The sequence below is a fragment of the Vulpes lagopus genome, chromosome 19, assembly GCF_018345385.1.
Source record: "Vulpes lagopus strain Blue_001 chromosome 19, ASM1834538v1, whole genome shotgun sequence".
Taxonomy (NCBI): Eukaryota; Metazoa; Chordata; class Mammalia; order Carnivora; family Canidae; genus Vulpes; species Vulpes lagopus.
Window position 1 is genome coordinate 7,754,189 of NC_054842.1, and position 25,027 is coordinate 7,779,215.

The 25,027-nt window shown below is 42.9% G+C and overlaps 1 protein-coding gene across 2 annotated transcripts in view; it reads left to right on the top strand.

Annotated features, from left to right (window-relative positions):
• Window positions 1-25,027, top strand: part of ITGA9 (integrin subunit alpha 9) — a 337,293-nt gene that overhangs the window by 151,995 nt on the left and 160,271 nt on the right. For both annotated transcript variants that reach the window (XM_041733738.1, XM_041733739.1), the window contains exon 16: window positions 19,331-19,480. In XM_041733738.1, the coding sequence (XP_041589672.1) occupies window positions 19,331-19,480 (150 nt within the window). The remainder of the gene's footprint in view (window positions 1-19,330; window positions 19,481-25,027) is intronic.

Below are 25,027 nucleotides of genomic sequence, written 5' to 3' on the forward strand. Positions count from 1 at the left end.
TAAAAGCCTCAGGCATTTATGTTTCCCTTTCCAATATAAAAAGTGTTCTTAATTTACCCACTGAAGAGGTTAAGATAAAAGAAATCATAGATATAGCTTGAATATTATTTCAAGAACACAAAATTCAGCTACTTTGAAAACAAAGAGTTTGGAAAAATCTCTTCAAAGGTAGACCCCCCAAAGTGTTAACTGTTTTTTTCTTTTCTTTTTTTGGTGTGTGATCATGTGAATATCAATGCAGAGAGGCCTATATTTAGTGGTAAGACTTACAAAACAAAAACTAAGACTTACAAAACAAAAACTTTGTCATCATCTTTGACTCTAGTTATGTGAAGGTTGCTGGTTCATGTGAATCAATTTAGACAGGTGTGTCCTTGGGGCTCAGATAGTCCATTGGCACTTATGAATCATTTTAGACGAGCTTGCCCTTGGTACAAATAATGCTGCATTTAGAATTCCTGGAGGCTCTTCCCCATTCCAGTGAAAGGCTTTTTCTAGTCTTTTTGATGCCAACTAAGTGAGTTATTCAACACTTCTCTGCACATTCTTGTGCCAGGTACAGTGGAAGATTTATCAAAGAATGATGTGGTCTCCACCCATCGCACTTGTAAGCAGCTTTGTTATGTTATCACTAAATATGAGTGTTTCAGTTATCTACTGCTGTGTAACAAACCATCCTAAAATTAATGGTGTGGAACAATAGCTATTGTGCCCATAGATTCTACAGGCAAGGACTTTGGACAGAACATACTGGGATAGCTCCACAATGCTGGGGCATCAGCTGGGAGAGATGTGAATGGTTCAGAGCTATGTCCAATCTTCTTCATTCACATATCTGGCACCTTGGCACAGGGGTGGCTAGAAGGCTGGGTATAGCTGGGCCTGGCCCCTCCAGCATGATATTCTGGGGGCTTAAAGGGAACATACTTCTTGGGTGGCCGTTAGCTTCTTCCAGAGCAAGCATCCCAAGAGCACTAGGTAGAAGCCATGTGACTTTTTCTGCCCCAAGCTAGAAGTCACATAGCATCACTCCCATTGTATTCCGTTGGTTACAATGAGTCCTGAGACCCATCTAGATTCAAAAGGAAGAGAATTGGACTCTAGCTTTTGATGGGGGAAGTATCAAGTTCACATGGCAGAAGAACATGTGGAATAGGAGATATTTTGCAGCTATCTTTGGAAAATACAATCTGCAAGAGTAAGTAAGAACCCAATTGGTGGTAATTATTACTAGATGACAGAGAGTCCCTTGGGGAAAATGTCTTTGGATGAGATATTGGGATTCCCCTTGAATTTTGGAAGAGGAAGAGCAAAGGGATCATAGGGTCCATAGTAATGTTAATAAGTACAGATGAGGAGTCTTGTTAGTGGGAAAAAAAGGTACAGGCATAGACTGGCTGGCTGGTTGAAGGACCTGTTATATCTCCTAAATTAGATTTCACATTTTTTTCCAGCTTTACTGAGATATAATTGACATATGATATTGTGGAAGTTTAAGGTGTACAGTGTGATAATTATGTGACATGTATATATTGGGAAGTGATTACCACAGTAAGGTAAGCTGTCATAACCATCACCTCATCAGAGTTCCAATTTCTCTTTCTGCGTGTGGTGAGACATGTTAGATCTACTCTCTTAGCAAGATTCAAGTATATGGTACAGTATTGTTAACTATAGTCACCATACTGAACATTATTAGATCCCTAGAACTTAGCCATCTTATAACTGGAAGTTTGTATCCTTTACTGTGCCTCCCCATCCCCCCACCCATAACACTTGCCTCTGGCAACCACTGGCCTACTATCCATATACAGGTGAGATCATACTGTATTTGTCTTTCTCTGATTTATTTCACTTAGCATAATGCCCTCAGGGTTCATTCATGTTATTGCAGATGGCCAGATTTCCTTCTTCTTCTTCTTCTTTTTTTAATGGCTGAATTATATTTGTGTGTGTGTGTATCTCACATCTTTTTATCCACTCATCAGTTGGCATTTAGGTTGTTTCCATGTCTTAGTTATTGTAAATAATGTTGCAATGAGCATGGGGTGCAGATATGTCTTTAACATAGAGATTTCATTTCCTTCGGATATATATACCTGGAAGTGGAATTGCTGGATCATAAGGTAGTTCTGTCTTTAATCTGAGGAGCCTCCATACTGTTTTCCATAGTAGCTGCACCAATTTACATTCCTACTAACACCGTACAAGGGTTCCCCTTTCCCCATATCCTTGCCAACACTCATTATCTCTCATGGATTTTTTTTTTCTCATGGATTTTTTTTATAATGACTGTTCTAGCAGCTATGAGGTATTACTCATGGTTTTGATTTCTCTGAAGATTAGTGATTTTGAGTACCTTTCCACATACTCATTGGTCCTTTGTGTATTTTCTTTGGAAGAATGTCTATTTAGTTCCTTTGACCATTTTTTAATGGATCATTTGGGGGGTTTTGTAATTGTTTTTGTTTGCTATTGAGTTATCTGAGTTCCTTATAGATTTTGGATATTAACTTCTTATCAGATATATAGTTTGCAAGTATTTTCTCCCATTCTGTAGATTGCCTTTTTATTTTGTCTATCATTCTTTTGCTATGCAGGAGCTTTTAGTTTGATACAGTCCTACTTTGTTTATTTTTGCTTTTATTGCTTATATTTTTGGTGTCATATCCAAAAAAATCATTTTCAAGACCAAAGTCAGGGAGCTTTCCAGAGTTTCATAGTTGCAAGTCTTCCATCTAAATCTTTAATCTATTTTGAGTTAATTTTTTGAGTGGCATAAGATAGGGATCCATTTCATTCTTTTGCATGTGGATATTGTATTTTCCCAGCACCATTTATTGAAGAGACTTTTTTCTCCTTGAGTGTTCTTGGTTCCCTTGTTAAATATTTACCATATATTCATAGGTTTACTTCTAACCTCTGTTTTGTTACATTGGTCTGTGTTTCTACTTTGATCCAAGTACTAGACTGACTAGGCTTTCATTATTATAGCTTGTGGTATACTTTGAAATCAGAAAGTGTGATACCTCCAGCTTTGTTCTTTCTCAGGATTACTTTGGGTATTTGGGGTCTTCTGTGGTTCCAGACAAATTTTGGATTGTTCTTTCTATTTTGATGAAAAATGCCATTGCAATGTTGATAGTGATTGCATTGAATCTGTAATTGCTTTGGATAGTATGGACAATTTTACAATATTAATTCTTCCAATCCATGAACACAGAATTTAATTCATTTAATTTTGTCATTTAATTTTGTCATCTTCAATTTCTTTCATTGATGTCTTACGAATCTTTTACCTCCTTAGTTAAATTTATTCCTAAGTATTGTTTTTGATATTATTGCAAATGGGATTGTTTATTTTCTTTATTTCTTTTTGAGATAGCTTTGGAATTTTTGAGGGGCAGGTCTGTTTAACATTTATCCAAGAAGTTGAGATTTATTTTTCATTCTCTGTTTAATTAAAACTCATAGGTCAGGGGCTCCTGGGTGGCTCAGTCAGTTGGGCACCCAACTCTTAATTTTGGCTCAGGTCATGATCTCAGGGTCATGGGATTGAGCTCCACATCAGGCTACAGAGGTGTGGAGCCTCAGGGTGTGGAGCCTCCTTGAGATTCTCTCCCTCCCTCTGCCCCTGCACCCCCTTTCTCTCTAAAAACAAAACAACGACAACAAAAACCTCATATGTCATCTTAAATTTGTACAAGGTTTCCATCTAAGGCCAGGTGGGAAAGGAAAAGAGGCTTATCCAAATAGAAGGGAGAGAAATGAGAACACCTGATAAATCCAGAAATGCAACAATAATTCAGCATCTTCTGTGACTCCTGACAACTTTAACAATTTCTTGGGATCATATCCATAAACTCTGAAATGATACACATACAGACTTAATTTGTCTAAGCCGGAGTTTCACTACTTGAGGGAAAATAATACCTGTGAAGAGGTTATACCAGGTAACCTGTAAGAGCATGTGGTTCAGTCCTGGGTGTTGGTGATTGATTAGTGTCACTGAAATGTGACAGGTGCTGGTGCCGAAAGGACCAGAACTAAAGGAGCCCTTACTCAGAGCGTCCCTTTGCCAATGTTCCAACCCTTCCCCATAAGTAAGAAAGCAGTATCCATTTTCTTTATTACTGGGTTGAGATCCCACAGTATCCAGTAACCCAAGAGTGCTAAGAGGTGTAATAAATGGTATTTATTAAGTGGTTTAAAAAGGTTTTCGTGGACCAGCATAACATGCTTCTTTTGAATTTAAAGATACTTAGAATAGCCAAGGTTAAGAAGAAGGGACATATGAAAAGAAAGGCAATAAAGAGGTGTGAGATATATAAACACTGAAAGGAAGTAATGACAGAGCAAAGCAATGAAGTTTCAGGTCAGTGTTAGTAAGATGTCTTGTGTATAGCACATTAATTGTAGGAGTAGGATCAGTCCCCTGAGTAAAGCTGGCTTTCTTAGGAGGGGTGATCTCAGATTCACCAATGCCGCCTGTTTTGGATGAGTGTACATTTCTGTATGCATACACCTCAGCAAATGTTTATTGAGTGTCTGCTGTGTCCCATGCATGGGGACATACTGAGATGAATGCAATATGACCTCAGCTCCCAGAGCATTTTAGTCTAGTTTGGGAGGTGAGGAATATGTCAACCAATAAATGCCATGTGTTGCCTTAGATATCATCTCAGGAGGACAAGAACAGTGGAGGCAGAAGTAAGCCATCCCCTGGGTGAGTCAGGGAAGGATGAGCTTCAGGAAGAAGAGACTCAATAAGGAGTGCCTGTTGGGGGTAAGAAAGTTGACAGCAGAGGGGTGCTGTCCAGTGGATCTTGCAACATGGCAGCTGTTGGTGATCTTGACCAACCCAATGGAAACAGAGCAAGAAGAAGAATGAAATAGACCAAAGACTGCACAAGTTTTGATGAAATTCACTGGAATTTTAATGACCTTGTTTTATTACAGGTTTGAGGGGAGCTACTTTCTTCACTTGCTAAGCTGCAAATTAATCAGAGAAACTGTGCTGGTTCAGTTAACCCCCAAGCTGAACAGATAGGCCCACTGTGGTTTGAGTAGCTTGGAAATGTTGTGGGGTCAGTATGTTGACTCTTTTCTTCATTTTAGTCACGGTTCAGGATTTTCACACACCACCAAGGTCTAGGGAAAGCTTCTCAGCTTTCTAGATACCCTTCCAGGGCTCATGAAGCAGCAGGCCTGCCCTGGGAAGGTCAGGATTCCTTTTGTAAAAGCAGTGAACACTACATGTAGCCCAGGGAACCTACTCTCTCTCCCCTAGCCCTCCTAGGGCCTCACACAGGGAAACAGATGCTTTCATATAACTCTCAGCATCGAAGCAGATTTGCTCTACTCTTGCCTGAAATAACTGTCCAGGATGGAATTCTTAAACCCCAGGGGCCCTGGTATGATTTTGAGCCTAGGCCTTGAACCTGTCATAAAATGTAATGGACAGTATATTTTTAACTGCTGAAACCGGGGAGTTCATATAACCTATGAAGACTGAAGCAACATCATGCTTCTTTCTGCAATTTTAGAAGCATATTTGGAAGCATTTCAGAAACCACAAGATGGTTCCTCTCTTTGTATCATTTACCATTTAGACCAAAGTTCTTGACCGTTTTTGTACATGGGCTGCTTTGGCAGTTGGGAGAAGTCTTTAAAAACAATGTTTTTGAGTGCATACAGTAAAATACATAGAACTTTGTAAAATATGTAGATTTATATATCAAAATTCAGCTATCAGTGTTAAAAAGAAAACCCACATTTATATTACTTTTTATTGATACATTAAATAATGAGATCTGGCAATTTTGAAGTATTGATGAGCATGAACAATATTTCAAGGACTCTACAACTGTAATATAACGTGAAAATATCTCAGATTTCTACTGATGACAGAGTCGTAAGTCTTTCTAATACTTTAGTGTTTTGCTGTCTACATTTATAATGAAAGGAAATCCCAAATTTCAGTGAGAGGCTAATAAAAATGAAGATGTAATGTTTTTCTCTCCATCCAAGTTCACAGACCCCTGAATTCTCTTCTAGGTTGAGAACCTGTGGCTTAAGATGTAATCTCGGTTGCAGGTAGAAAAACAATTCTACAGTTTGCATGGCATACATCATAACTCTTCAGGGATGAGGAACTCATTATTAATTTTGTGGATGCTCCAAGCCCCAGTTCCTTTATTAACTTTATCCCTTTCTTGCCACTCTGCCCTTTGTAAAACTCGGAGCTGAGTGCACTAGAGACAGTGGTGCTTTGCGAGCAGCTGGAAGGAAGGAAGGAAGGAAGGAAGAAAAGAAAGGGAAGAAAGAAAAAAAAGAAAGAGTTTGCCTTGAGGAAGCCTGGGGCTGATCTGTATCTTTAACCCACCCCAAGCGCCAAGACTCTTTCAGAGTGCTAGTTCTGTTCTTTTTGAGAATAAATAAAAGAAAGAAAAAGAATAAACAAAAGAAGGGCATGGTGAAACTCTGACTTGAAAGTACGGGAGCACAATAATCAATATGGTAGCCTGTGTAGAACCCACGACTCACGTCGTCTTGGGATCTGCTTGTGTTTTGGTCGGACATGAGCTCAGGTCTCCATCCTGCTTCAACTACCTTCTCTCATCTCTTTAAGGATATTTCAGCCAACAGATTCTTTTTCTTTTTTTAAAAGCCAACAGATTCTTTTTCTTTTTTTCTTTCTTTATTCATGAGAGACAGAGAGAGAGAGGCAGAGACATAGGCAGAGGGAGAAGCAAGCTCCCTGCGGGGGGCCCAGTGCAGGCCTCAATCCCAGGATTCCAGGATCATGACCTGAACTGGAGGCAGAAGCTCAACCACTGAGCCACCCAGGTGCCTCTCGTCCAACAGATTCAACTTGGGATTTATTATGTGGTATCTCACATCTGCTTCCCCAGGAGCAGAATCTGGGGACTTCTGCCTGAGATTGACAGTGGGGCGGCCTCTCAGAAGTGGGGGAGGCAGAACAGGGCAGGGAAAAGTTGGGTTAAGGATGTGTTCTCTAGAGAAGTTGAGCCTCAGCCTGGTCCCATGAAGAAGCCCTAGAGTATGAATACATCCATACAGAGGCAGAGCTCATCCATACAGAGGCCAGTGGATGGGCTGTCTGACCTCTGTATCAGCCAGCTGGGGAAGTGGGGCACATTTTAGTTTTCTAGGATACATAAAAAGTTGCAGATTTAGCAGCTTAAAACAACACCCATCTATCATCTCAGTTTCTGTGGGTCAGGAACCTGAGTGCCCCCAACCTGGGTCCCCTTGTCTAGGGCCTCAAAACTATAATCCAGCTGGTCAGCCAGAGATTGATTTCTGCCCCTTGTACCACTTTGACCTCACAGTGTGGCAGTAAGATAGGCACGAGGGTTAGTAATTACATTGTAGACCCATGGTGGTCATGCAGGATGGAGTGCAAACAAGGAGGAATTTGCCACCTACAGACCAGCATCCCCTGGGAGCTCGCAGAGCTGGATTGGGTCACTTTCGAGACCATTCCCAGCTCTCAGAATGCTGCCTCATGGGCCATATTTCCCTCTTGGTAAGAGAGTGGGAGCCACAGGATCCACAGAGCTATGTGAGGCATTCATCCTCACTGCAGTTCCAAGACTTCTCTAGCCAGAGCCCCCTCCACTTCTCTGACTCTATTGCATTCACATTCCACAGAATCTAGGGGTGCTGGTGCTATGACCTCGGTGGGTCTATTCACTCCTCAGCCCTCGGTGTTTTCATCTCTTTCATGAAGGGGGCATAGGAATTCCCCTTGGGTATGCCAAGGGGTTGAGAGTAGATGTTGAACAAGACAGTACTCTCCCTATGTCCAAGTCCACATTTTAAGTAGTGTGTGTATATGTAGAAGTATGTCTGCTACCACAACTTTTTGTAACACTCAGTTATGATGTGAGGTCAGGTTCCTGGATGCAGAGCTTGAAATATGGACTCACTTGCATGGGACTTATTGAGAGGGTGTTCTCAGGAAAGGGCAGTGAGGAAAGTAGGAGGGGGAGGGAGGGGTTCCAGCTGGAGACCAGCCTCAGCCTGATCCTGTGAGGGAGCTCTGGGACACGAAGTACACCACAAAGTTGTCCTACGTTTCAGCAAGGACTATCCCCTTTTATACCCTCATGGCAGTCAGTCATCGCCAGTGAGGAGAGAGGGGGACATAAAACCTATTTTATAACATGGCTCCCATCTAACCAAGAATGTTTCTCTATAAGAGGTAGCTGTGAGCTTGTGATAGCTGGCATGCAGCTGGGGGATGGGTGCTTTAGCCCCATAAAGGTCCTGTCCTCCTCCCTTTCCATTCTCAGTCAGTCCTTTAGATCACTTCTGTGGTTCTTTTTTTTTTTTTTAATTTTTTTTTTTTTTTTATTTATGATAGTCACAGAGAGAGAGAGAGGCAGAGACACAGGCAGAGGGAGAAGCAGGCTCCATGCACCGGGAGCCCGACGTGGGATTCGATCCCAGGTCTCCAGGATCGCGCCCTGGGCCAAAGGCAGGCGCTTAACCGCTGCGCCACCCAGGGATCCCACCTCTGTGGTTCTTATCTTAAGACTGGCTTACAAAACTCATGACAGTCCCCATTGCGCACAGAATTGCATGAAAGAAAAAAGAATTGAATGAAAGGCCTTCATCTGTTTTCAAGGTCCTACAACCTGGTTCTAGGCTACTTTCTCTCACTGTCTGCAGCCCCTCCCTGCTCCTCACCCTGTGATCTTGCCCCACAGCCCCTTTTCAGGCAGTACCAATGGTGACGGTGATGATGGTGATGATAACACAGGTGCCCCTGGCTGTTACTCAGTCCCAGGAGCTCTCCATGGTGCTTGACATGTATGGTCTCCAGTCTTCACAATAGCCATGAAGGGTTGATTGTGTCAACCCATCTTACAACTGTTCAGGTTCAGTGTGATGAAGTAACCAATGTCACACAGTCTGTAAGGGATAGAGCTGCGACTCCCTTGGACCCAGAACTTATGTCAAAGTCCTTGCTTCCCACCCTGTCAGTTGCCTCTGTTCCTCAGTCATACAGTGGTCTATTAGACCTCCAGATTGTCTCCACTGACTGATATAATAGCCCTTATACCTGTTTCCCTATCAGGCTGCTGAACTTCCAGTTCTTCCTCCAGAGTCACCACCTCTCCACGGAATCATGATACCCCTATCCACATCCCATTCAGGATCCAAAGTGATTCCCTCTCACTGGGTTCTCACAGTTCTGGAGTGGGTACCTTCCCCTCTGCATCTTGACTTTTTGCTCACTACCCTCCACCCCCTGCCTGCATCCTCTCTGCTTCCCCATGCCTAATACGGTGCCTGGCGCAGGCACACAGCAACCAAGTGTTGGCTGAAGGCAACCCTGATGAAGGTCTTTGGGAGGGCCAACCATAATGTCTGTCCACTCACCTTTCTACCTCCCTCCCACACACACCTGTCATCCCTAGCACTGAAGGATCCCTGAGAGCCATGTCCTGCCTACTGCTGCCACATGCTACCTTGTTGGACAAGGGCATGCTTGGTCTTGTCTGAGAGACTATGACCTCAAGGTAGAGCTGACATCCGATTCCCACAGCAACACTTACCAGCCATGAGTTAACTGACCCCCAGAACTGGTACTATATTTCCTCCCTTCCTACATTTCAGCAATGTAATGGCAGCTTTTCAGGCAGGAGTTGAGGAGGGGAAACATTCTCCTGATAAATGTATTATTCAATGCTAAGATGCATCCCAGCTTCAGAAACTTTAAATGGAAGGTAAGGAGAAATCCTTAAAATTAAGGAAAGACAGGAATAGAAGACAAAATAATCAAGTGCCAGATTGGGTAATGAGGACCCTGGGGTTCTAGTTGCTGGGTGGGCCATGACTGGAGGGCTGGTATCCTCAAAGAAAGTTTCATAGAAGGAGCAGCTTTGAGCTGAGTCTCAAAGGGTAAAGTCCCATTTTGTGGGAAGAAGAGCATTCCAGGCATGGGAACAGCATGAGTGGGAGCAAAGGTCAGAGGTGAGACCTGAGCAGATGCTCAGTTGTATCCCTGTCCTCACAAGATGCAGGGAGAGGAGATTGATATCTCAGGGTTTTCAACTGCCTGCTGAGCCAAGTAGGTCCCTGCCCCTCATCCTCATGTCTCCTTCACTTAACAGCCAGAGACTGCTGAGTTTCCGCCACTTTTAACCCTGGCGGTCCTAAAGCATCTGCCCCAACGTGAGGACTGAAGGCTGACACACCATGCAGATACAGAACTGATGGCTGAGATGATGTGGGAAAAGGGTGGTGGAGAGGAAAAGCTACCTATGCCAACTCTGCTCATTTTTCTTTCTTGGATTATGTTTTTAGCATTTTCTTTTGTGTTAGTTTCTTATTCAACTACAAGTATTTTTCTAAGCCACTGTGGGGGCTTGGGGATAGGAGATGAGAAGAGAGAATGAAGAGAAGAAGGGCAGCGCAGTAGATTAGAAGTCAAAATTTGGTTCTCCCTAGGGACATGCTGACTGGATAATCTCCATGCTGGGCCAATTTTGTCTGCTGTCTTTTAGCCAACAAATGATGTGTGTAATTATCTGTGATGTAATTAACATGTCTCTTTGCAAAGAGCGTTACACAAAGATGTGACATGTTCTTAGAAGATTGTTTCTAAACAGTCAAAAGTCCTAATCCCCCATCGGCATATTTTGGAATGGATGCTCGCAGAGAAAAAGAAACAAAACAAAAATCAGAAAACATATCAACATACGTAACAGCTAAATAAACAACACTCTCCCCCACCATGCCTCTCTCTCTCTCTCTCTCTCTCTCTCTCTCTCTCTCTCTCTCTCTCTCGCACACACACACACACACACACACACACACACGTACAGAAACTCTGAAACACAACAGCAAACCATTTTCCGGATATCTAGCTAGAGGTTGTTTTGTCTTTAAAGGGGAAAAAGCTTCAGTGGGTTTGTGATTTTCATGCATAATGTATGCAAATATGTCAGCTGAAGAGTCATTGATGGCTTCCTGAGCATGGATGCTAGCCAGAAAATAATACATACCAGACTAATGATGATACCTATTTCCATAAGATATTATGTATAAAGGAATCTGTTGTCATAATTAAAATTTCTAATCTCACTGAGAAACTTTCAGAAACAAGACGTTCTGAGTTGCTCACCACTTATTTCCGCCTCTCATGACAGCATTACTGGAGTTCTTTGAATTCAGCTGAGCCTCAGAGCCCTGTCTAGTCAGTGTTTATAACTGAACTCGTCCAAAGATAAAGCTTTCTCTCTTCCCAGGGTAAATCTCATCTCGTAAGACTCTTATAAGTCAGTTGTGCTTTTCGGAAGATTTTGCTTAAAATTATTTCCAGGAATTTTTCCCTCCGCTTTAATTTAAATTTTCATTTATTTTTTTAAATTTATAGGACTCTAAATGAAATCACACTTGGCCTAGTTTATTCTCTCATAAAATGAGAAATCGTTTCTTGCTACATGTGGAGTTCATAATAAGAATCCATTTTGTAATAGGGCAGGGTGTTTTTTTTTTTTACAGACATTCAAAGTTGCCATTTAAAAATTATGATAAAAGTAATAGGCACTGTTTATTGCTCACCTACATGGTGCTAGTCATGGTGCTTGATTTTTTGTATATTTATCAAGAGTATTATATCATTAGAAATATATTTTCCCTTTCACTTGTGGCCTTTTATGTGTCTGAACATTCCATCTTTTTTCATCTCCATGCTCGAATCCAGATATTTTCTGTTGCCTTACCTTCTGGATCACTGGTCTTCTGCTGTGTCCAGTGTGCTCTTCAGTAGACCTTCTCTGGTCTTGACCACTCTCTTCTGCTGGGTTTCTGCATCTCATAGCCCTAGAGTGCTAATGGAATCAGCAAATGCCTGGGAGGAAATATGATGTTGAATATCAGCCTCCAGATGCTTCTCTTCTCTTTGGGATCCTAGTTCTCAAGTCCAGGCCACCTTAATAGCCCTTAGCTCTGTTTTATCTTCACAGACTCATAAGAGTACCAGAAATTCAACTCAGAAACTAGGCCTCTGAGCCACCACTTCACATTCAGTTTCTTTGCTTCCCATTTTTGCTGCTTCCAAATCCACACCTAGTGCCACATATTGGGGTCCACTCATGGTCCTTTCCTTCCCCTTCAGACCCTAGACTCTGAAGTCCAGCCTCTCTGTAGTTTTCTAATACCTTTAAACAGGTGTGTGTGTGTGTGTGTGTGTGTGTGTGTGTGTGTGTGTGTGTGGTGGGGGGAGGGGCAGTGTCCAGCCCTGCTCTTATCTGTGTTGAGGGTGGCTCTACAGTGTACTGTGTTATTACTAGAGATGTAAAAGCCTCGCCTTGCTTTTCAAAGAATTTTCAAGCTTCTGAGTATTTTGAACTGCCTGAACCATTGAACTGCCTTTGTAATCCTTCTGATTAGATAGATAAAGGAGAAAGCATTCCACTTTCATTCCACTTTCAGGGTTTCTCTATTCGTGGGCATGCCTGCAGGACAGTCATGGACAGAAGTAGAGCCCATTGTAGGGAGAAATAGGCAGAAAGGATCTGGGGAAGGGACAAAAAAATCTCCTGTTTGGAAAAAGAAAAAATACCAAGGCCTCTTTAAAAAACACTTAGAGGGTTTTTCCGAAACCAATTATCTGGCTTAATGCTAGAGGCTTATTTGCTGACCTTCTAGGTTATTTGCACATTTAAAGTGAGGCCAGCCCTTCCTGTTTTCATTTAGTTGACCCCTGCAGCTGCTAGTTAGCTAAGAAAGATGAAAACTGTTTCTTCGGAGAAAAGCAGCTGAGAAATAGGTTTCTAATTCACAAGGCAGGTCTGGGTGCACAGGTGCTCAGGAACTGCTTGCTTTGGGTCTTGGAGCAAAGGCTGGACTTGAATCGCTTGGGGGTAAGGGTTTCCCCCCACCTAGTAACTCATGCCCTCTTTCGGGCAGGTATGTGGGTTCCTGTGATTTGATACTAATTATACTCACCGGTGAAATTCTGTGATTCCACAAATAAAGGAGACAAAGACTTTGGACCCCCAGACAACTAGACAGCCCAGGATAATGGGGCAGAGCAACCTCTTCTCCAGTAGCAACGCTGGTGGTAGGTGGCACCTGCTTCCATGGCCTTCCCCTGCAGGATTTTCCATCTGAGTTACTTATATTTCATTTTTAGAGTGAGGTAATCAGTTAGAAGGAAAAGCCTTGAAGGACTTTCCATAAGGAATGGGAGTCCATAGGAAGGCATGTTGTTCTGTGGCCCTCACTCCCTCTTGCTAACAGACCTTGCAAGGCCCCATAGCCCTCTCTAGGGGCCCCAAGATAATGTCTTTGCATGTGAAGTGAGCCAAGGAAGGATGAAAGGTGGTCGTCCAAAGGAGGGCAAAGCCCAACCCAGGGAAGATGGTTGAATGGGCTCGTGGTATAAGCAGAGGACCCATGGTGGGTCTGTATGAACCCTACCAGGGAAGGCTGACTCTGGACACTGGGGCAGGGAAATGGTTTTGTAGATGAGAAAAGGAGGTGCTGAGTTTTAGGGCCAAATTGATCTAGTCAGGGAGATTCCTTACAGAGTTAGTCTGGAGACAGGAAGGGGATTTCTGCAGTGTAACAAAACTCAGTATGTCTACACCCAAGCTCTCTGCACATCTGTCCTTCTGGTACCACTATGTTGAGTGGCATGTGTCCATACACTCACTCATGCAAGCTGAATGCTAGGGCATCCTCCATAACTCTTGATGGAAGAGAGGTCATCCTCATAGCCAGTCCCCAGGTCCTACCACCTTTTCCTCCTGAGTTACCCTCCTGTCCCTCCCCTTTGCTCCATCACCACTGCTGTGTCCTGGCAAAGACCTTCACAATCTTCCCTCTGAAGCCCTATGGCGGCCACCTCCTATCCTGCTTGTCCCCAGGCCTATCCCCATCAGTCTACTTCCATTCTACAACTAGAGGGATCTTTCTAGAATACAGCTTCCTCCAGCCTCTTACTGGCCTCCCTGCCTCCCATCTTACCTATCAGTGTAAGAAACCAGAGGGATTCTTCTCTAACATAGCCTCTATCATCACTTTACCCTTCTTGCAATTGGTCCCAGCTTACAGGATGAAGTCAGCACAACCTGTGAAAATTCTGAGATCCGTTCTCTGCTGCAGCCTCTTCTCTCCCTATTCCTCCCCGTGAGCCCTACTTCCCCACTTTGGGAATCACATGCAATCCATTGGACAGCCCATGTCCTCTCCATCCTGCTGGGCCAGCCTGCTTCCTGCCTGTTCTCTGGCTGATGTCCTTCTGTCTTATAGGTGAACCCGGGGCACCTCCTCTGGGAGGCCTTCCAGAGGGATATCTCACAATGTCTAGGCCCAACATGGTAAAATGGAATTTGTCTGCTATTCCCCAAACCTCTTCCTCCTACATTCCCTCCTTGTCACCAAGCACTGGGCTCTGGCTCAGCTCTCCCTCCCACACCTAGTCCTGCTGATTCTACCTGTGTAACATGCCTCAATCCTTCTCCCATCTCTGCCCCACACTGTCCTTCACCATCTATCCCAGGCTATGCCCCACTCCTGCCCCCAGAAACCTGCCCTCCTGCTACACTGAGCCATTTTCAGTTTGCTGAAGGAATAAGTTTTCATTCCTCTCCATAAGCCCTCCACCTGGTAAGTCTCTCCCTGTGCACTCTTTTTGGACTGGATAACTCCCACTTGTCTTTCAGGCCTCTACTTGATGTTACCTCATCCAAGAAGCCTTCTTGGACTTCTCCAGGCACATGGGGCCTCTTTGGGGTTCCCAAGCTCCTTGTGCTATCTCTGCCACAGACAAGGCCTTCCAAGCCTCTGTCCAAATCAGATGTCCCTCATTTGAATTCCCTGAAGCCTCTTCTGTTCTGTGCATGTTGCACTGGATTGTCACTGCTTACCTGTTTCCCCCAGGGTCTTTCTTCTCTGTTTCTTTTAGAGCCTGCACATGGCCTGGCACAAAGTTAAGCACCCAGTAGGTTTCAAATTGAGCATATGGTAAGTTTCCTGTTAAACCTCAATCACTACCAAGTCTGCCACCAGCCTGGGCAGCGTTTTCCATGGGGCTCCTTCCACTTTCAGAATCAAGAGACTCCTGGTAGATTTTTAGTGAGAAAAGGTAGATTCTTGCCTTTTGGTCTATTGATTAAGTGCTCTACTATAGAAGCTTCAGTTTGCAATGGTGATTTTTTTTTTAAGCAGTGAAATTTCAGTGATGACAGCCTTTGCCAACACGGTAAGCCTCCTCTATCCTAAGGAGTTCCTCCACTAATTGCAGTGCTGATCCGAGGGAGGCTTGCAGAAATGAAAAGGAAACCACTAAACGTTGCTGCCACTTTTCCTTCACAGCTCAGATAAAATAAACAGAGTGTGGGAGGGAGATGTCCTCTTGGGGGTGTTGGCGCTTTTCAAAATGCTGCCCCTGAGAATTTCAGTATACTGGGGTCTCTCAAATTTGTAGAGCAGCTGAGTGCCCAACATCACTTTGAAATATTCTTGGTTCACCCTGATGCGCCAATGTCCCAGGTTTATGGAGCCCCACACCTACTGAGATTATTTGTAAGAATTGGAGCAATGTTGGCATATACACCCCTTGATGAGAAGAGCCTTGCATTATTGTTGGGCTATTTGCATGATTTCCTAAAATATCTGGCAAAGAGTGCTGCATCTCTGTTTACTGCCAGTGATTACAAAGTGGCTTCAGCTGAGTACCACCGCAAAGCCCTGTGAGGGTCTAGTGACCACCCACTGTTATGTCTGGTATCTGTAAACACTCTTTTCATTCTTAGTCTTTTTCTTGTATAATTGATGATTGTTAATTATTGTTAATGTATAACAGGGCTTATGTTTCGGTTTGTTTTCTGTTCTGTTTTTAAACAGAAAATGAAAGGAGTACAAGCTCCTTTTCTCATTGCAAAGTTGCTACCAGTGTACACAGTAATTAGATGAAGAAGAAACATTTAGTAGAACATTTTATTGCCTAGTTGACAACATTGCTTAAATGCTGGTGGTTCTATCCCTTTGACACTACACAATTTTCTAATATGTGTTAATGCTACGTGACAAAATGCCCTGATTCCTAGTGCCAAAGGTTCAACTTAATGTATATACCTGAAAACCCATGCATTTGTGCTCCTTTTTTTTATGGTGCTTGAAGTAAAACAGCTCATCCTCTGCAAGCCCATCTATGTTGATCCTTAGGCATTCTATTTTTGCTCAAATTGTTGAAGGATGGTGATTTGTTTCATGGTTTTTGTATTTGAGTCTAATGCATGGGTCTAACATGATAGAAGCAATGCATTATTGTGTAGCCACGGTTTTCTGGAGAAGTTGATATTTTAGGTTGTATTTCAGATCTTAAATAAAATTTGTTTCTAAATTAAAAAAAAAAATGCTGCCTCTGTCCTGCCCTCGCCTATGGCTCAGTGTGTTTTTGTTCCCTTCTGCCCAGAGCCACCAGGACTTGTACTAAAGGCTGTTTTTTTTCCAAACTTCTTCATTAAAATAGGTTCTTGCAATCAGTGCCACAGCACAGCATCTGCATGCCTATGTGTCTGACTTCATTACTCATTCCAAATAAGAGACCCCAGTAAGGCTTCCCTCCTTGGTGAGTCTGGCTTGATGGCCACATGTTTAGGAACAGTGCTCGCCCACAGACCCAGTTTCCTGGCTGTCAGTAACTCCTATTCCTACTTGTATGAGAAACAGCCCCCACTCCTGCCCCTTGTCCTCTTAAGTTAACAGGTGATGTTTGAGGGTGATGTCAGAACTGAAAGCAGTTGGGATAACCTTTAAATAGTTTTTTATGGACTTCAGGGAAAGGAGTTTTGCTTCTGGTTCTAAGAATGAGTCTGGTTCTGCCACTTATTATTAGCTTTGGGGTGAAATGCAATTTATGTGAGCTCCTGAACCTCTTGTTGCCTCATCTACAAAATGGGAGCAATAGTCTACCAGGTCAGGTGGAATGTGGATTAGGTAAAGTAACATCTTGGCCGAGTCTCTGGAATACATGCATTTGGTAGCTGGGAAATGATAAGTCACTTCTGTCTCCCCCACTCCCAGATTCAACCTTTCCCCCAAGAATAAAAACATAGTAACTGACCTTCTTCAACACAAAGGATTTAAAGGAAAAGCCATAAGATAGGCCCTCTTAAAACAACAACAACAAAACCACTGAGGCATTTATTTGTAAAACCATGAAGATTGCACTCTCATTGTTCTCTACACCCGCAACAGCCTTTAAATTCTGCTTAGCAAAGTCAGCAAGGCAGAGGAGATCTGTTTCCCAAGTATAGGTTTTACTCCCAGAGAGGACATAGGTATTAAAGACCTGTCCCTCAAATCTGAAGGTCAAGAGAATTTTCTGGAAGCAGTTTATCCAAAAGGCTTCCGTATTACTACGCTGGAGAGGTCCTATATTTTAGTTATGCTGAATGATTGAATCTGTTCCCACCTGAATGCTTTCCTGAACACAAAGATGTATCATCCCCTGGCCACTCAGGCCCCCACCCCCAGAGCTGCCTGTGGTCCACAGTCAGCAGACAGGTGTGGCCACATCTGGCTCCCCGCCCCACACTGCCCTGGCTCCAGTGCCACCTCCTCTCCTGGGCTGCTGTGAGAGAGTCCTACTCTGTCCTCCACTGTGTCTAAGTGTCTGTTCCACAGACTACCCTACCCTTTTTCAGAGGCAGTTGCGCTAAAAACAGAATAAAAACCCTCTTTAACTTTTTGAACCTGGCATCTCTCTACCCCCGCCAACTTGTCTGATCACAGACCCTTTTATTTATTCCCCTCCTGGAAACTGAGGTTCCTAGGCCCCCATCTTAGAGAATGTTGCTCATCTGTGGATGGGCTGCCACCCATTCACTTATTAAAGCAGATTTGGGTATAAACATTGGTCAGTAAGGGCATCCATAACTCGTCGTGTGCCATTTAGAAAGAGGTGCTGGGGTTCTGTGTATTGACTGAACCACCTCCAGGATACATGCTATGTGAAGAAAATAAACTGCAGTATGCCATGAACTGCGATTTGCCTGCATACACTTAGATTGGACCCATATCCAAAAATGACAGGTGTGTCTGCCTCTGGAAGGGGGCTCTGGGTGTCAGGGAGGGGCTGGAGCCAGTTCCTCACTGTGCACTTCTTGGGAACTTTAGAACTTTCTATTATTTTGAACTCAGCTCTAATCTGTTTGAAATTCCACCACACTTCGCACAGAGAGTGGTGTGAAGTCCTTGGCTCTGCTCATGGCCCCATGGTCAGCTTCTGCCCTCCTGCCCAGCTTCTATCAGTCCCTAAAAGGGCCACTGCTTCTCTGCTGGTTCCCTGCCCGTGACAGATGCAGAGTAGTGGGGATGTGGCTTATTGGCGCCACTCCTCAGATTTGCCCCGCTCCACTTGGAAGCCCACCTCTCACAGGGCATGCTGGCCCTAACGCAGAACTACCTACCCTGTACCCTGCCTCTAACCAGAGACCATGAGACTGGAGGACCCAGAGTCCCCAAGAGATGGTGACATCTTGTGCCAGAAGGCCAAGAGCTCCAGGGTTGAACAGATGTGACTCAAATCCTTTTCAGCCTTGTGCCCTGGGGAGTGTATCCTTGCATTTTCCTTGATCTTTTCTAGATGATGGAGGGTAAGAAGTCCTAATTCACAGGGCTTGGGCATGTTGCTCTTCTGGTGAGAACACCTGGCACAGTACCTGGCATCTTGCAGGTGTTCATTGTCTGTTTGCTCTCTTCCCTTCCTTCCCTCTCCATTCCTGTTGTGACTATCAGCCTCTCATTCCTTTGGGTCTCAAAGCCCTTTGGTCTCAGAGGAAAGAACATAAGGCCACCAATACCTAACCCTGGGAAGACAAAAGTCTCCTCAGTGTCCTGAGATCTCCTGTCCTGGCACAAGAGCCGTATTTATCTCTGTACAAAAGACCTGTGGTCATCCAAACACTATGAATGCAGAGAGTTAGCTTCCAGCGTGAGTGCAGATGCTCTCCTACCCGTCAGCTGGCTGAGGAGAATATTTGGAAGACGAGTAAGGTAATGTGTTCCATATGCTAAAGAGAAGATGATTGAGCATCACGCAAGGTAGAGTGGGGAAGCCCCCACTTATTACCAAGGTGACCTTAGACAAGACGTTCCCTGCGCTCCACCTCAGTTACCTCATCTGAAATATGAGAGCAATAAAATCTTACCTCACAAGGGTGGTTGTGAGGATCATATGAGGCAATCCATGTGGAAGGTCTTTATAAACTGTGAAATGCTCTGCACGTGTCGGCCAGTATTAGCAATTAATGTGACTGCTTGTTTATTGTTTCAGCGGAGAGTGCAGGACGTCATCAGCCCCATCGTGTTTGAAGCCGCCTACAGCCTGGGTGAGCATGTGACTGGGGAGGAGGAGAGAGAACTGCCAGCCCTGACACCAGTGCTCCGCTGGAAAAAGGGACAGAAGATTGCCCAACAGAATCAGGTCAGAACCTTGATGCTCGCGACCGGGACCCAGGGTGGCAGGTGCCTGTGGCAAAGGCTGCGGCCCTGCCTGGTGGAAGGGGGCACAGGCACCCCCCCCCACACCTCCCTTTCCTGATCTGCGAAATGATAAAATATGTGGTTTGGGGGGTTGCGTCTAACAATGACATGATTTAAACACATGGAGTCTCTTCCCAAGTGGTTATAAACTTATCTTTTTTAAGTCTCTGAAGTTTTTATCTTGAAAATGTTAAACCTACAAAAAGTTGAAGAAATAGCACAATGGACATACATATACCCTTCACCTAGATTCACCTACCATTAATATAATATAATATATAATATAATAATTCACCTATCACTAATATATTATAATGTATAACATAGTAATTCACCATCATTAATATATAATGATAAAAATTTTAATAATAATATTATTATATCATTATTTGAAGATTATCAGCAAATTGTCCTGTAGACTGTCCCATAATCTGGAATTGTCTGGTTGTTTCCCTCAGTTAGTTTCAGGCTAAACATTTTCACAAATTATTTACACAGATGATGCTGTATCCTTCCACTTTATCACTTCAGAAGGCAGTATCAGTTTGACCCATTATTCATTATAATTAAGATAGATTACTTAGCTAAAGTGGTGTCTGCCAGAACCCTCCTTTAAAAGTATCTTTTCCCCCTTTTTAGTTACTATGTAGTGTGTGAAATAGGTGAAGAGGATAAAGAACACACTCATCCGATGAACACTGCATAATAGCTAGAACCGTGGAATCACTGCATCGTACATTCAGTATACATCTCTTCACTCTGGTTATCTACCTCATTCTCTTTCTTCTTGTTGTAGCATTTAAATTGATCCAATAAAAAAAATAAAAAAATAAAAAAAAATAAAATAAAATAAAAATTAAAAAAAAAATAAATTGATCCAATAAAGCATGTTATTTGAAAACCAAAACCAAAACCAAAACCTGCATCATCTTCTTTTGCCACTGGAAGCCAAGGACTCAAAGGCTCCAGAAGATGGCAGACCACAAGATGGAAGAAAGTCAAGGATCCGAGTTACCAAAAGGCAGACCATTTGTTAATCCCTAATTGGAATTTGACTGAGAGAGAACTTAAATTTCTCTTAATTTAGGACATTGAGATTTTAGGGCTTCTGGGTTACTACAGCTATTATATTAACAAATATTGACCCGAATATAACACTGCATATTAACTATACTGGATTTAAAATTGGAAAAAAAAGTAACCTGCGGAATGATACTTTCTTTTTAATACATCCTTTTTTTTGCCCCCTCTACAGTCCCAGTTTATTACAGTGTAGAATGGAGATGCACTACAAGTAATGGTTATGACGTAAGCACAGAGAATCTGAGGTCAGACAGAACCTGAATTTAACCTGGCTCTTTTTTTTTTTTTAATTCAAATTCAACTAATTAACATTGGTTTTGGAGGTATTGGTTTTGGAGGTATTGGTTTTGGAGGTAGAGGTAAGTGATTTATCAGTCCTGTGTAATACCCAGTGCTCATTCCATCACGTGCCTTCCTTAATGTCCCTTTGAGGTCATGAACTGGTTACTTGGCTCCTGATCTTGACACCTGTTCCCAGACCAATTCCAGAGCTTAGATCACATAGGAGGTGCTCACTAAATGTTTTATTGGTGAGGGCATGAGGGAGGTGAAGAAGTGAGAACATCATCTTGTAGAATTGGTGGTTGAGTTAGAAATTCCCAACCCAAGCATCCCTGGAGCCTAGAACATGATGAGTGCTGGTGGGCCACCCATCCTGTCTGATGCTTATCAGATTCTAGGATGTGCTGCTGTATAGAAGAGCTTCAGAACAACGTCAGGGACAGGCCCTCCAAGTAGGAGTGGGCTGGAGTGAGCCCGTGAGCTGACTCTGTGCGGCAGTGCTGCTTGTCTGCCCTGAGCCATCTGTGAAATGTGCAGCACCACTACTATCCAGGAAATATGAAAAGAATCTGTTAGTCCCAAATCTGTTTTCAATATTTCCTCAACACCCAAGGTCACCACAGCTCCAAGACTATGGTGAGGGGATGGTCAGGCAAAACTGCTTTTTGGCCAAACGAACCTATGTAGGGTGGGAGCAAAGTTGTGGAACCACTCACTGGCCCCACCCACCTGCTGACTGCACTGAGCATAGGGGAAAATTAGCACGTCAGTGAGCCGTGCCTTGCAGATTAGAGTTGTGACAAAACCACAGAGACACAGAGAAGTGTTTGAGGTTTGTGATATGCATCCAGATGTTCATTAAGTGGTGAGATTTTTACCAAGGCATCCCAGTTCTCTACCAAAGTATTTCCCACATGGTCTTGGGTCAGGTTCCCTAGAAGCAGAGCCTGAGGCAGGGACTTGGGAGCAACTGGAAGAAACAAGGAAGTAAGGGAAGTGGACGGGACTGAGTAAGGATGTGGCATCAGCTAACTTAGCTGAGCTGGGGAACCCAGGAGGATAAATTATACCAAGAAGTTGTCTTCTTGAGGCAAGAGGGCTGGCCTTTTGTATCCCGTGTTAGTCAACCATTGGCTGGCTGTCCAGTGTAGAAGGGGAGTGTGGGTCTCCTTGAAGGAGATTCCCTTCAGCTTTTCACAGTTCTCTGGGGAAGGACACAGATGTGAGCTGTTAGCTACCTACACATCAGCTGGGGGATGGGCAGCAGTTGTGCATGGGTGTAGGCAAGGCTCCCAGGACCTGCCACACATATACACACAACCTACTGGCAAATTCCTTCTTTTTATTTCAAACATGAACTTCTTTCAAAACACAAGTACCCTGGAAGGTGACTGGTAGGTCCTACTGGTTATTGACACTTGGAGTAGGCTGGGGTCTCATTGAATCAGCCTAATCAAAGCCAAAGATGCAGGGACAGATGAATATGAAAATGCCCTTTTTGGTCACTTCTGGATCAACCAAGCACATATGTTTATGCTTCCTGAGACCCCATTACAGTGATAATAAATGAGTTAATAGAGACTGTGAGGGAGAAGGGACATCAATCAGTGAGAGAGTCTGGTAATTTTCTGGAGTGACTGAAGAAGATGGAAGAGTGTTGGTGGGTGAACCTTGAACTATACAGAAAGGGCCTGGGTGCCCATCTATCCAGGGATCCAGAAAGGCTACAGTCATGGCCAGGCCAGTGGTTACAGAGGGGTGAAAGAGTGACAGGTGGAACTGAAATAGGGGAGGGAGATATTAAGTGGAATTTGGTAAGTGGAAGAGTTGACGTTTCACCTCTGTCCTTGTCCCAATACTTTAGGCATGCAGAATAGCAGGCAACCAGGCATTTTTCTTCTGTAAAGAATTGAATAAACTAGTTGAGGTGTGAGTTGGCTGGTTCCCCAAAGGAAAACCTTATTACCTCTTGGCATTTAGAGACTCCAGTGTAAGTGCTAGTTGCCCTTCTTACTGTTCACCCAGACACATCCACAGATTTTCTGATCAGCCCTTTTGCCTTAAATACAAATGGACAGCCAGTAAAACCTGAGAATGAAGGGGCAATGTGGTACATTGAGAAAGAAACAAAATAAACAACAGAATAACTGACTTATAAGAAAATAAATTATCCAGGGAATAGAAGACATTATATACATTTAAAAACTACCTTAAAGGGGATCCCTGGGTGGCGCAGCAGTTTGGCACCTGCCTTTGGCCCAGAGCACGATCCTGGAGACCCGGGATCGAGTCCCACATCGGGCTCCCGGTGCATGGAGCCTGCTTCTCCCTCTGCCTGTGTCCCTGCCTCTCTCTCTCTCTCTGTGTGTGACTATCATAAATAAAAATTAAAAAAAAACTACCTTAAACTGTACATAATAAACATAGGAGATTTAAGAATGCATTCTGTCCATTAGGAAATGGTTTGAATTCTATTTCTTTTTGCAGGGAAGTAACAGGAAAAAAGAAAGTTCTTTTTAATATTTTATTTATTTATTTCAAAGAGAGAGAGAAAACAAGAGAGTATGAGTGGGGTGAGGAACAGAGGAAGCAGGGAGCCCGATGCATGGCTCAGTCCCAGGATGCCAGGATGACCTGAGCTGAAGGCAGATGCTTAACCAACTGAGCTACCCAGGTGCCCCAAGAAAAGGGTTCTTAAAAATTAACGATATGGCTGCAGAGACAAAAATTTAATAGGATAAGAAGATGATGGTAAGAAATCCTCAAATAATCAGAGTTAAAAGACAAATAGAAAAGACAACTAAAAATCAATTTACAAGGTCCTATATTCAACTAATAGGAATACCAGGAAAAGTAAACAGAGAAAATTTAAAAAGTTATGAAAGACAATAGAAAAAATTTCCCAGAGGTAAAGGGTAACCTCTTATTTTTTAATTTACCAACTACAAGCAGGAGAAACCAAAAATGTCCTAGATTCATCATTTTGCAGTGTCTCTGCTTCTAACATTTAAGGAAAATTCTAAATGCTTCCAGGACAGAGAATACAGGATGGATGGTGGTAGTGAGGGATATATGTCAGCTTACAACAGAATTAGAGTCATACTAAGTAGACCATCAGACTCCTGATTAGCAATATTAGAAGCCAGAATATGGTGAAATAAAGACTTCAGAGTTCTGAGAGAAGGTGATTTGAAACTAGAATTTTATACTTAGCTTAACACTCAAGTATGAGGTCAAAATACAATCATTTTTCAGACAAGCAAGGGTCACATAGTTTACCTCTCTAGGAACTCTTTTAAGGGAATAACTTGAAATGCACTCCAACAACACAAAAGGGTAATAGCAAATTTTAAAAAAATAATTAACCAATTTAGAAAAGGGGATCAATGGACTTCAGGAGGACTGAAGCCAGCAATAGGCAGAAAAACAGAAAGTAGCAAAACTTTAGGATACAGTGTAGATGAAATATATTTCTTCTCTAACAAAAAAATAAAGGCAATCAAAAACTCTTAGAAAAATAGAAATATGGTCAATTATCATGGTTTAAACAAACATAAAACAAAATATCATGTGATTTTAAGCAAGTAAAAGAGTATAAGGAAGAGAAGACTTTGATACATATTCTCCCTTAAGTGGAAGTTGAGTGTTCTAGGAGTTTTCACCTATAGAAGAGGATTTGTAATCGTGATACTTGTTTTGGTTCTACTGTGATCAATAATCGTGTAGCCATAATAACATTAGAATTATTTATTGGTTTTCAGTTATGGAATAAAATGCAAATATCATTAAATTTGACTAAATATAGAGGTAAAAAATAGGACAACCAAAATTGTCTTAATATCTTTTAAATTGTTGAGTCAAAATATATTGCAAAACTTAGTGAAACAAGAAATAGCTATTTACTACTTAAAATTGCAGAGGTTTTCAGTGGAGGACTACTTCTTAAGTTGTGGTTGCTGAACCAGCCATGTCAGCCTCTTTTGGGATCTTGTAAGAAATGAAAATTCTTGGGCCCCACCCAGACCCACTGAATCAAAAATTCATGGAGTAGGCCCCAACAGTCTGTCTTTTAACAAGCTGACCAGGTGATTCTCATGCAGCTGATGTTTGAGAACTGCTGCAG